Source organism: Eleginops maclovinus, chromosome 22, assembly GCF_036324505.1.
Source record: "Eleginops maclovinus isolate JMC-PN-2008 ecotype Puerto Natales chromosome 22, JC_Emac_rtc_rv5, whole genome shotgun sequence".
Taxonomy (NCBI): Eukaryota; Metazoa; Chordata; class Actinopteri; order Perciformes; family Eleginopidae; genus Eleginops; species Eleginops maclovinus.
Window position 1 is genome coordinate 22,810,409 of NC_086370.1, and position 14,455 is coordinate 22,824,863.

A 14,455-nucleotide genomic window follows, 5' to 3' on the forward strand; every position below is an offset into this window, starting at 1 on the left:
TTTCAGGACAGCAGAGGGCGGCGAGAGGTCAACGAGCGACATGATGGTGGCTTACAAAGAACAAGGTCTACACCCACACACACACACTCTGACAATTCAGTGTCTGCAGGGCAGAATTTCTGGGCACAAAGCTCCCTCTCTCAAACCAGAACTTCTGACAAGACCTTAAAACAAGCGTGCCCAAAGACCTGACAACAGGAAGTGCCGGGGATACTGCTGAACTCAGCAACTCTGAAACAATCCTCCTCTTCATCTGTCTGTCCGTGTGTGTGTGTGTGTGTGTGTGTGTGTGTGTGTGTGTGTGTGTGTGTGTCTGTGTGTGTCCTCCATGTGTCTCTATGAGGAGATGATTGTGATGGGTATTAGTGCCGTAATGAGCGTGACATTTTCAGAAGCGCTCTGTAAAGAGACGGCAGTCATCGTCTCCTCGGTCCACAGCGACCTCTGTGCAGCAGACACTTCACCCCAGCACCCCCCCCCCCCCCCCCCCCCCCCCCCCCCTGCTGGATGAAAACCATCTGCTTTCAACACTGTAACGACCGACCTTTTCAACATGACTTCCAGTTCATGTGTGGTAGCTGCACCTGACTGTAGAATTGAACTGCATTATCACAATAAAATGTTCAGATTCTTCCACTTTCCCTGCCTTGACGAGGACCCCGACCACCATGAAAACACCCCAGAACAATTACATAAAGACAGATACAGTCACTAAATGCCTCTTAATGATTTTCTGTCCTCCACTGGCTGGGATTCAAATCCAATCAGGCCTCAAACTCCCCATTCAGTCGGTATTACCTCCGCCTCGCCGTTAATGCGCCACGGGGCCGCGCTCAGCCAATAGAGCAGAGCGGCTAATTGTTGCTATTACCGAGGCATAGGGGAGGAAGATGAAGGGGGAGAGGAGGGTGAGGGGGAGAGGAGGGGGAATGTCCTGTGGGTTTGGTAACACTCCACCGACCCTCCTGATAGGTTGAGCTTTAAGACCGCGCAGGTAAAATCAATCGAACTGATTAAACAGCCGGGGAATGAGTCTGCGAGAGAGTGTGTATGAGAGTGTGTATGAGTGTGTGTTCCTGCTGCTTTAAGTGGTGAGGTGGCTTAGTTGAAACAAGGATCAACACACACACACATGGAGGAGAACACATCTGAGCGCCGCCGAGCAGAGCGTAAAATCAATAAGCTGTTGGTTGAACATGAGCCACAGACAGCTCACGATGGGAAACAGCTTTCTATGTGCAGCCAAACAGCTCTCAGCGTGGAGACGAACGGAGAAATGAACGTGTGTGTTCATCGGCCTGAGGACCTGTGCTTCTTTTTTTAAATGAAATATTTCTATCTTTGTGTTTTGGTCTTTAGTTCAGCCAATGTGGATGTGAAGTTGTACCAGATGGCTCTTTTACAACCCAAACACACTCATAAACTCAATGCTATCCAACTACCATTCATGAACCATGGCCAGTTTGAAAGGGTCCTTATTCTGCTTTGGGTTTTTTTTTTTCCTTTCCAGTTTTTTGTTGTATAGGCTTTTGTGCATCTACAAGGTCTACAGAAGCTAAAATCACTGTGTTCTCTCCAGAGGTAAAACACAAATATGAGGAAGGTGAAAGAAGCCTATTACCATCTACATACTGATACACACCTGAACATCAGCAGGAGAGGACTCTTTAAAGTAGAGACACTACATACTGATATACACCTGAACATCAGCTGGAGAGGACTCTTTAAAGTAGAGACACTACATACTGATATACACCTGAACATCAGCAGGAGAGAACTCTTTAAAGTAGAGACTCTACATACTGATATACACCTGAACATCAGCAGGAGAGGACTCTTTAAAGTAGAGACACTACATACTGATATACACCTGAACATCAGCAGGAGAGGACTCTTTAAAGTAGAGACTCTACATACTGATATACACCTGAACATCAGCAGGAGAGGACTCTTTAAAGTAGAGACTCTACATACTGATATACACCTGAACATCATCAGGAGAGGACTCTTTAAAGTAGAGACTCTACATACTGATATACACCTGAACATCAGCAGGAGAGGACTCTTTAAAGTAGAGACACTACATACTGATATACACCTGAACATCAGCAGGAGAGGACTCTTTAAAGTAGAGGCTCTACATACTGATATACACCTGAACATCAGCAGGAGAGGACTCTTTAAAGTAGAGACACTACATACTGATATACACCTGAACATCAGCAGGAGAGGACTCTTTAAAGTAGAGACTCTACATACTGATACACACCTGAACATCAGCAGGAGAGGACTCTTTAAAATAGAGACTCTACATACTGATATACACCTGAACATCAGCAGGAGAGGACTCTTTAAAATAGAGACACTACATACTGATATACACCTGAACATCAGCAGGAGAGGACTCTTTAAAGTAGAGACACTACATACTGATATACACCTGAACATCAGCAGGAGAGAACTCTTTAAAGTAGAGACTCTACATACTGATATACACCTGAACATCAGCAGGAGAGGACTCTTTAAAGTAGAGACTCTACATACTGATATACACCTGAACATCATCAGGAGAGGACTCTTTAAAGTAGAGACTCTACATACTGATATACACCTGAACATCAGCAGGAGAGGACTCTTTAAAGTAGAGACACTACATACTGATATACACCTGAACATCAGCAGGAGAGGACTCTTTAAAGTAGAGGCTCTACATACTGATATACACCTGAACATCAGCAGGAGAGGACTCTTTAAAGTAGAGACTTTACATACTGATATACACCTGAACATCAGCAGGAGAGGACTCTTTAAAGTAGAGACACTACATACTGATATACACCTGAACATCAGCAGGAGAGGACTCTTTAAAGTAGAGACTCTACATACTGATACACACCTGAACATCAGCAGGAGAGGACTCTTTAAAATAGAGACTCTACATACTGATATACACCTGAACATCAGCAGGAGAGGACTCTTTAAAGTAGAGACACTACATACTGATATACACCTGAACATCAGCAGGAGAGGACTCTTTAAAGTAGAGACTCTACATACTGATATACACCTGAACATCAGCAGGAGAGGACTCTTTAAAGTAGAGACTCTACATACTGATATACACCTGAACATCAGCAGGAGAGGACTCTTTAAAGTACAGACACTACATACTGATATACACCTGAACATCAGCAGGAGAGGACTCTTTAAAGTAGAGACTCTACATACTGATACACACCTGAACATCAGCAGGAGAGGACTCTTTAAAGTAGAGACTCTACATACTGATATACACCTGAACATCAGCAGGAGAGGACTCTTTAAAGTAGAGACACTACATACTGATATACACCTGAACATCAGCAGGAGAGGACTCTTTAAAGTAGAGACTCTACATACTGATATACACCTGAACATCAGCAGGAGAGGACTCTTTAAAGTAGAGACTCTACATACTGATATACACCTGAACATCAGCAGGAGAGGACTCTTTAAAGTAGAGACTCTACATACTGATACACAGCTGACTCTTTATGCTCTGCAGCTTCTCGGGTCTCTGACAGTGTGAACATCTGTGGCGTTTTATAGCTCAGGTGACGATGATGACTGAAATGTCAGTGTGAATGAGACAGTGTTATTTCCATCCAGTGTGAGATCTCAACTGGGATTTGGTTCCTACTTAAAGACTCTCTGATCCTTGCTCTCACCGTGGCCCCGTTGAGAGAAGAGTTAATAATACTGTTGACGTGATCACAATATGAGCGGTCTTCAGATAGTACACTGAGCCCAGAGCAATAACCTCAAGGAGGAGCGAGAGGTTTTCAAATATGTTGCAGGGATGCTCACCTTCAGGTTAGCTTGTGATTAACAGTTATTATGACTGGCTCAAATAAAGATGTCTAAGAGCGACAAAGTTGGGTAGAGCCAAAGCAAGAATGTATTCCTAGAAGACCTTGAGTTTGAGTCCAATTTGCAACCAAAAGTCAACACGTTATTCCTCATGTTACTTACAAAATAAGGTGTTTGTACGAGACTACGTCAAATTAAACGCCAGGTATTTAAGTATTTTGCGTACCCAACCAGGTTTTGTATTATTTTGACTTTACTAAGCATCAGAATCTAATCTAATCTAGGGTTTACTGGTTTTTGCAACCCTTAATCTAGGCTGTGTACTTTAGATTGCTTGTTAGATAGTTAGCCAGGGCTACATAAGGTGAATAAGGAAAGCACAAAGGAAATGAATTACAGTTGGGTTGGATAATTAACTCTTCATTATAGAAATATAAAAGTATAAAGAGAAAGGGAACAATGGAGGGTGTTGCATGCTGTATACATCCAGCAGGAACAAACAGGTGATTGAGGATGCATGAGTTATGTAGTCATGGTCATGTATGAAAACAAACAGTGCTGTGCTCTAAGTGGAAAGTCCTTAAATGCACTCAAGGGACTCAAAGGTTAAAAGCTTCATGCGTGGAAAGGAAAGAGTTTCCTCCAGTTAACCTCTGCTCCTCTGTGTGTCACTGCCAAAACATTTATTCTTGTTGGTGTTGAAGCAAATAAAGTAAGTCTGAAAGCTGGGGAAGTGCTATTTGAACAAACCGAAACTAATCTCCGGAGAGAATCGCGGAGGAAGTGGACTTTGATACGGAGGTCATTTTAAAATGAAGTGGGTGAGCTCAGGGAAGGCTCATGAGCCACTTAGCGCTGCGGAGCTTCACGGCTGTTTTTTAAAAAGGAAAGAGAGAGAAACTGATTGCTAATCAAGCCAGCGAGAGCCGGCAGTAATTGGACAAAGCTGAACTGCAGTGTCACCAATTAGCATGTGAGACTGTGCAGAGCGGAGACAGAAATGCTGTTTGATTACGGCCATTTTGCTTTTCTTTTTAACATCCCTCATTTAAGAGATGAGATAGAAAACCGAGGGAGGGAATGAGCCTTAAATGTTTCTAAACTGTGGAAAGAGATTCCAGAGCTAACCAGGAAGTAGAAAAGTGAAACTTCAGGCAAATATAAAACTAATCGTACAACACAAACAGACCAAGAGTGTGATCTGGAACATCACACGATTGTGTTCATCTTAAAAAAGGAAAACATAGCACTAATCACAAAATATATATCATTTCAGTAATTCAAGTATTTTGCGTATCCATCTTGTATTATTTTGACCTTACTAAGCATCAGAATCTAATCTAGGGTTTAAGGGTTTTTGCAACCCTGGCTGTGTACTTTAGATTGCTTGTTAGGTAGATAGCCAGGGCTACATAAGGTGAATAAAGGAAAGCACAAAGGAAATGAATTACAGTTGGGTTGGATAATTAACTCTTCATTATAGAAATATAAAGTAGAAAGAGAAAGGGAACAATGGAGGGTGTTGCATGCTGTATACATCCTGCAGGAACCAACAGGTGATTGAGGATGTATGAGTTACATATATATGTGTGTTGATTTGGTCAAATGTGGGACTTTTATTCTACCCCTATTATTGATTAAGCCACGTAATAATGCAGGTTGAAAAAAATAGCTTCTTAGAATTCTTAGAAAAAAGTCAAACTTTAGAGAAAAAGTCTAAATTTGAACAAAATATTTTTTAAGTCATAGTTTTGAAAAAAGTTGGAGTTCTGAATTCCTAAGATCGGTCGGACCCAAAAGATACGTGTGGCCCTAATCCCCCCGTGTACATTTCTACTGTGCCAGTATCCGTATGTCTTCAGTGCAGTGATGCTATTATCGCGTTAGTAAAGGTCCTGAATATCTTTTTCTGAGCACAGGAACATGAATATTCTATTCCATAAGAATGACGGTTAATAAAACAAGAAGAATTTAAAAAAGCACGTAACCTTTTCTCACTGAGCACACACAGCAGTGCAGAAGAACTCATACACACAGCAGTGACTCACACACAACCACACACACAAACTCAAAACTCTCCCGGCAAACTTGACACTGTCCCCTACTGGTGACATCATCCCTCTATGCTGGCCTAAAGGTCGCTGATGTCCAGAAGCCGGCCCTGGGCAAAGAAGTGGTTCACTTCCTCACATGGCTTCACAGTGACACACACACACACAGACACGCATGAACACACAGTGAGGAGAACTTGTATGCACACACACACACACACACACACACACACACACACACACACACACACACACACACACACACACACACACACACACACACACACACACACACACACACACACACACACACACACACACACACACACACACACACACACACACACACACACACACACACACACACACACACACACACACACACACACACACACACACACACACAGACTTGTCCGGTGTTGTAATTGAGTGGCAGAATCTCGCCCGAAGACAGCAGACTGCTTCCCCAAAACTCTCTCCCATTAGATCCACTTCCTGGGACTCAAATGTCTCTCAACAGACACCAGAACAAATGGACTGCTTTGTCTGGATGTTTGCGCCTCAATCATGATTAACCACACACTTGATATACTAGCATTTACAGTAGGGAGGAAACAATGTGTGGTGGTGCAATAAAGAAATGCATGCAAACTGGGTGTTCTCCTCTAGTACAAACATGATCTCTGAATTATCGACAAAAAGTCCAACCATCTTCCAACCCCTGTACGGTACACGGGGCAAAACCATGTTCCTTTACAACTAGGGTGCATTGAGACAACAGAAGAAAAGAAAGGGCTTCTGCTAAAGTATTTGTTTATGTTTAGGCTACGCAATGTGTGGGGAGGTCGCGCAAAACATCAACGTTTGTTAAGTGGTTTTAAGGAAACGACTGAAAATGAATACACTGACCTGACTTTTGGATTCAAATTTGGTTGAAATTCCTGGTTCATTAGACCAATCTATCAAACACTACCTGGATAAAAGTCATTCAGAACAAAAGCTCGACCTCCTTTGATCTACCCTAACCTAAACCTAATCAGATTATACATTGGATTTGCAGATGTTCAAAACTGTTTGGAGTTTGGCGGTCCAAAGTGTCTTGCCTGAGGCTGCAGACACTTACTTTAACTCTGCGAGTTTCATGAATGAAAAGGCTTTGAAGAACTGAAAACACACACAGTACATGTGACCGTCAGGAGTAAAGAGTTACCTGAAGAAGGTAACGAAGAACTGCACCAGGTCCATGATGCTGTTGTGCTGAGAGAACGCAATCTGTTGGGAAAGAGGAAAGAAAAACATAGTTAATACATGCGGCAATATCACGGGTCTGCAGCCTCAAACCTGTAAACATGAACTAAAGGATATTTATGAAGCCAAAACCATCTGAATGAAACAAGTGAACATGGTTTTTGAGGTTGATTAATAAAAAGGGGTGTTAAAATATATCCGGTATATAGAAAACATATACACATTACGCTGTTTGTTGCACCACTCAAACATATTTCCACTCGTTTCATCAGCAAACACACCCACACACTCTTCATCACCTTTCACCTCTCTTCATACCTCAAAATATCTGTCTTCATCAACAGCTGTGTGTGTGTGTGTGTGTGTGTGTGTGTGTGTGTGTGTGTTTGAGAGGAAACTTTTTGCCCTCAGCTGTGAGAACTTTGAGCTGAAAAGCCATTGTTGTCCATGTTTAAACTCCGTCACGTTAAGAGGATTAACTTTTACAGACAAAATTGATTTTGTCCTGTAGGAAATACTGCTCTGCAGATACGTTTGTGGGGAGGATCCCAGCACCCTGAAGCCTCACACAGTTTTGCAACCAATTATTGAATCCTTAGAGAGTCCTCTCCTGCTGATGTTCAGGTGTATATCAGTATGTAGAGTCTCTACTTTAAAGAGTCCTCTCCTGCTGATGTTCAGGTGTATATCAGTATGTAGTGTCTCTACTTTAAAGAGTCCTCTCCTGCTGATGTTCAGGTGTATATCAGTATGTAGTGTCTCTACTTTAAAGAGTCCTCTCCTGCTGATGTTCAGGTGTATATCAGTATGTAGCGTCTCTACTTTAAAGAGTCCTCTCCTGCTGATGTTCAGGTGTATATCAGTATGTAGAGTCTCTACTTTAAAGAGTCCTCTCCTGCTGATGTTCAGGTGTATATCAGTATGTAGAGTCTCTACTTTAAAGAGTCCTCTCCTGCTGATGTTCAGGTGTATATCAGTATGTAGTGTCTCTACTTTAAAGAGTCCTCTCCTGCTGATGTTCAGGTGTATATCAGTATGTAGAGTCTCTACTTTAAAGAGTCCTCTCCTGCTGATGTTCAGGTGTATATCAGTATGTAGAGTCTCTACTTTAAAGAGTCCTCTCCTGCTGATGTTCAGGTGTATATCAGTATGTAGTGTCTCTACTTTAAAGAGTCCTCTCCTGCTGATGTTCAGGTGTATATCAGTATGTAGCGTCTCTACTTTAAAGAGTCCTCTCCTGCTGATGTTCAGGTGTATATCAGTATGTAGTGTCTCTACTTTAAAGAGTCCTCTCCTGCTGATGTTCAGGTGTATATCAGTATGTAGTGTCTCTACTTTAAAGAGTCCTCTCCTGCTGATGTTCAGGTGTATATCAGTATGTAGTGTCTCTACTTTAAAGAGTCCTCTCCTGCTGATGTTCAGGTGTATATCAGTATGTAGTGTCTCTACTTTAAAGAGTCCTCTCCTGCTGATGTTCAGGTGTATATCAGTATGTAGTGTCTCTACTTTAAAGAGTCCTCTCCTGCTGATGTTCAGGTGTATATCAGTATGTAGAGTCTCTACTTTAAAGAGTCCTCTCCTGCTGATGTTCAGGTGTATATCAGTATGTAGCGTCTCTACTTTAAAGAGTCCTCTCCTGCTGATGTTCAGGTGTATATCAGTATGTAGCGTCTCTACTTTAAAGAGTCCTCTCCTGCTGATGTTTAGCTGGCAGGGTCTGTTGTTGATGATGGTCAACTGCTTAGAGATGTCCCGCCTCTGAGCCTATCAGTTACACGGCGTTGGAGGGCCAGCCAATAACACTAGTGTTACATCGTGGTGTCGCTATATTTTGGAACTTTGGGATTTTAGCCTCTACAGCCCATTTACATGCACAACAGGAAAGGAAAAGAGGAAGAAGAACAGGGCCTCTTTAATGACTGTTCTCTGGATGCAAACATCAGTTTTATCACGTTGCTGAAGTTTGGCGGATGATTTCATTCGGTCCTAATAAAGGAGGCAATTTAAATTAAGACGACTGGAAAGTGAGCCGTTTCATTACAAGTGCTGCCAGGCAGACCTACGTCAGGAGAAGTCTTATATATCATTTTAATTGGCTTTAACATCTCAATAGTTTTCTCCTATGAAACTTTAAGTAAGTGTAGAAGTGTTGCACCTGATCCTGTATTTAAAAACCTGACGTAGACTGTAAAGAATAAAACCACTAATCACCGGCATCACAATACCTCAATGGCTTTAAATGGCCCTAATAGCTGGAGAAAGGCTTCTGTCTTTATGTTCCGTGAATCCTCTGGGACTTGTTGTGGGGGGAAGAGAAATGGGGCAGAATGGGCTTAAGAGGTTTACTGGCATTTGTGCAGCAGGTGAAATGGCCTGACAGGGAAAGAGCTGATCTGGGTCCGGAGGGAACGCAGCGCTAATACGAGCATCAGGGAGGAAAGAGCCTGGCTTTGCATTCAGGCTTTCACTGCCGCATTTTACATCATTACCCCCTGACAGTGTTTGGAGTAATCATACGCGCACGCACACGCACACACACACACGCATGCACGCACGCACACACACACACTTTCCAGTCCCACAAACACATAAAGATGACTACTGAAAAAGTAGAAAAACGATCAAAATAAAGAGAAATTGACATCAGATATTGTTAAATATTTAATCTTAAACAGTCATCCTAATTTATTTATCCCCCCCCACCCACACGGCAAACACCCATCATTTAAATTTACAACAACTGCAGTCGTTAAACACGTCTATAATCAATAACTGTTTAGACCACACCCTTCCTCTTGATCCACAGCATTGCTGGGAACACACACACACACACACACACACACACACACACACACACACACACACACACACACACACACACACACACACACACACACACACACACACACACACACACACACACACACACACACACACACACACACACACACACACACACACACACACACACACACACACACACACACACACACACACACACCTTGATGCAATCCAATAAAATACTACTGAGCCTACTGGGGAGGTGTTATAGAGGTGGTAAAACAATTATAATTACTTCAGAAGCAAATTAGTTTTGAATGTTTTGTACCTCAATGATTTTGCTTTAACCCGAGTTTATTATATTTTAAACTAGTGCAAATAGGAAGCCGCTCATTAGCATTAGCTTCTCCCTGACTCCAAACACATTCAGTAATCCACACCTATAGAAAGCCCCACACTGCAACTACACTATATCCTTTGCTATGGAATATAATTGTTCTGAGGTCAGGGGTCAGCTACAGCGTTCAGGGTCCAACAGAAAGGGAGTGATGAGGGAGACGGAGGTAAGAGGAAGAGGAATGACATAAAAGAGGACTCCAAGGGCAGTTCAGTCTTTATTGAGAGGGTCTACGGTGGCCCTCAGGGGACAAACGGAGGAGCTGTGACAGCAGTGGGCTGCCTTTTATTTCCCTAACCCTGGAGCCAGGGGCTGTTTGTTAAAAGCTGGACGGAGAGAAAGTGTTTCTGACCGATAAAGGAAGGGAGGGACAGAATCAGAAAAGAGAAACTGAGGTGGGAGACAATGAGAGGTGGGTGAAGGTAAGCTGTAGTGCGCATGAGACAACCGATGTTTGCTAACATTCTGAACTTTTAGCTTTCTTAGTTGATCTTATTTGTTTGTTATTTATTAGTAACTTCTACTCATCAAGCGGCACCTTATTGTGGTAGAGAGAGTTTTGTTTGGTTTCAGCATTTGAGTTGCAAGCTGTTGTGCATTCAGGGAGAATCTAATCACGCTACATGCTAACTATTTACCCCCCATTGGATCTTACCAGTTATTTTTCTATTAGTTACATATATGTGTAACTCATTAAGCTGGGCCCTCTCTAAACTTTCCTCTAGAGAGTTTTTTTTTGTTTTTGTAGCCGTTGAGTTGCAGCTGTCGTGCATCCACACTCAGGGAGAAGCTAATCATGCTAAGAACAGGTAGCATGGATGCAGTATTTACCCAAAAAGTATGTATAGTAAAATGACCTCAGTGAAATATATGCACCCTCCATTAATCACATGTATCTGTGTTACTGCTAGATAATGGTATCATGTTGAGGGCACAGGTTATCACCAGCATGTAAACAAATGTACATGTGAGTGCTCCTTGGACTGTTTATCACACACACTCCTCCTCAGCGTTTGCATATTCATGAGGACCTAATGACCAAAGTGGAGCTGTTGCCAAGTGCCGCCTCCACCTACATGCTATGCAAATGAGCCCCGCGCTGCCATATGTGTGCACTTGTTAGGAGAGCTCACAGATGTAGGTCCTCAAACAGGTGCTTAAAACTCATTTGTGCATCGATCTGCAGCGAGGATCAGCAGGAGCAAACTGCAGTGAATAAACAACATGGTTTACAGAACTGTGTGTTAGTTTCACTTCATTTCTGCTAACCTTTACTTGCCGAAACAACAGTTTTAAAGCCTTTGAATGTACCGCTATTGACTTATAACACTTTTTCAGGACATAAACTAAACATTTAGACAGCAAATATGTCATTAATATATCCAAATAATGCATATTTGGGAGTTCACGTAGATGTTTGGAGCTGTGAGATTTACTAGCTGTAAAAAAAACAGCTTGTGGGTTAAAAAAAAGACTAATCTTAACAATGTTTTTATAATAACTTTCAGTGCCAGGAAGGTAGACACAGGTCTGCTCTGCAAACTTGTTCAATATCGTATTTAAATGATCAAAGCCACCAATTTGGTAATAGGACTACAGCTAACATTCGCTAGCTAGCTTGATAGATAGGTAGCTAACGTAAAGCTAACAACTAAAATGGATAGCAAACATTAGCAAGCTTGTAAAGAAGATAGTTTTCTAGCTAAGTAGCAAACTAATTGAATGGATAGTGAAATGTTAACTAGCTTGTAAAGTAGAAAGCTAACTTTGCTAACCTTGGCTAGTTAGCAAGATGGCCGGCGAAACGGTGAACAAACAATGCATAATGAAGCTGGTTTTAAAGCATGGGTTCAGACTTTGTGAGGTCTGCATCACAATGTTTAAAACATTTCTTTCCTGAATGGAATCAATGCTAAGCTAGGCTAACATTGGTTTACACACATACATTTGTTTTACAGCGAGTCTGTGCTAGAATTAGATATAATAGAAGTGCTCTGATTTATTGACTTTGTTGCAATTCTGCTGCACAACAACTTTGCAACGCTTCGCTTCATGTTGGACATGAACACACCTTTAAATTATATAACTCTACACAACCAAATCTGCACTGATATTGCGAGCTTCCTGTCTGCCTGAATGGGCATCAATCTCATGCACCCTATGGAACATAATACTGTTGGATCAGAGTGTGTGTGTGTGTGTGTGTGTGTGTGTGTGTGTGTGTGTGTGTGTGTGTGTGTGTGTGTGGGTGTGTGAGAGAGAGAGAGAGCTAGAGTGCGTGTCAGATAACTGATTAGCTGAGGCATGCTATTTAATGACTGCAGGCACAGAGGAAGGTAAGTGACTGAGCGGCAAATCAAATCAGCCGACCAATCACGGCAGCCCTGCAACAAAACTGATCATCTCTTCTCTAATAGAAGGCTTTTAATCAGCTGGCCCTACAGGCAGTGATGCATGCTGGGATGTAGAACAAGTGGCATAAGATGCACACAGGTGGAAGTGGAGTCAATAAAGTGTTTAAAAATGACAAATGAGGGATTAAAACAGCAGAGAGTGTGCTGTTTCCAGCTGTCGATTCTAATCAAGAGTGGAGACAGAAGGCTGCTATTTGGCAATTTCTGCTAAATTACAAACTGAGATGTTGAAATTAGAAACAGTTATGGTCTCAAGTTTTACATTTCAGGCTAATTTAACAGTTAGTTCTTTCACAACAACAAAGATGGAGTGAGAAACTGGGTCGTGCTCCCATAATGTTTGTGGGCTCAATCAATAAAACATGAGTCCTGATTAGAAAATAAATCCAGGCCAGTCCTCGGCTGTGGAGGAAGGATATCGAAATCAACAAAGGACGGACTCATGATCTATTTTTGCCTGAGACTTATCGGGACTTATATATTGCAACTATTCCCTTTATGATATTGACTTTCTATACTGTTATAATCAAAGTGTCTCTGATTATCGTAGAAACATTGGCCAAAATGTTGGATATAATGAAAGCAAGTCCAGAAAATAAAGACTAGAGAGAGACTGTCCAGAAGATCTTTAGCACTTGATGTTTAATTAAAGAGACTCTCCTCTCTGCACACTTACACCAGCAACGTTCTGGTAAATGTGATGGTGGTGATGGTGGTGATGATGATGGTGATGGTGGGTGCATGACAGCGAGGACGAAGGTGCAAGGTCAAAGTGCCAGAACCAATCAAGATCTGTTCCAGCAGAGCGAGCGATTCCCACACCTCGTCCTGCCTCCCAACCTGCCCCGGCTGCAGCTGACGTCAGGACGCCGCCAGGGAGACAGTCACCACTCACATCAGAGTGTGTGTGTGTGTGTGTGTGTGTGTGTGTATGTGTGTAGATACTGTGTGTGTGTGTGTGTGTGTGTGTGTGCAGATACTGCATGTGTGTATCCTTTCTAGGTGAGGACCATTCTCCAGGGTTGCAGCTGAATTGTCAATTTTGCTGAGGAAGTTTCCTAACTGAAGGAAATGATCCGGAAGTACCTCAGTGGTCGCCATGATAAGAGCAGTTTGGATTCTCTAGATGAAAGGAAAGGAGCTTCAATACTTAGTTTACAATCTCCTTGAGTTTAGGAAACACTGAACCTTCCTTTAAAAAGGAAAGGAGTAAATGCCATCCCAAAATTTGCAGCTGGAAGTGTGTGTCAGTATATCTGAAGGTTAGCTACGTTAGCGAGCTAGCTTACAGATCTGCAGTGACATCAGAAGGAGTCATGTGATCACATCGTTAGAATAAGACCAGAAAACATTTCAGGTGAGTTTCAAACAACAGAGACAGAGACCCAGCAGTGTGCGTCTCTCTTTAGTGTCCCCTGGTCTCCAGCTGTGTGCGTCTCTTTAGTGTCCCCTGGTCTCCAGCTGTGTGCTTCTCTCTTTAGTGTCCCCTGGTCTCCAGCTGTGTGCGTCTCTCTTTAGTGTCCCCTGGTCTCCAGCTGTGTGCGTCTCTCTTTAGTGTCCCCTGGTCTCCAGCTGTGTGCATCTCTTTAGTGTCCCCTGGTCTCCAGCTGTGTGCGTCTCTTTAGTGTCCCCTGGTCTCCAGCTGTGTGCGTCTCTCTTTAGTGTCCCCTGGTCTCCAGCTGTGTGCGTCTCTTTAGTGTCCCCTGGTCTCCAGC

The 14,455-nt window shown here is 42.6% G+C and overlaps 1 protein-coding gene across 1 annotated transcript in view; it reads right to left on the reverse strand.

Moving 5' to 3' along the window:
• The window catches only part of atrnl1a (attractin-like 1a), a 192,984-nt gene that overhangs the window by 75,623 nt on the left and 102,906 nt on the right, over positions 1 to 14,455 (reverse strand). Inside the window, 1 exon segment of the mRNA XM_063874219.1 lies at positions 7,111 to 7,172. Coding sequence (XP_063730289.1) covers positions 7,111 to 7,172 — 62 coding nt within the window.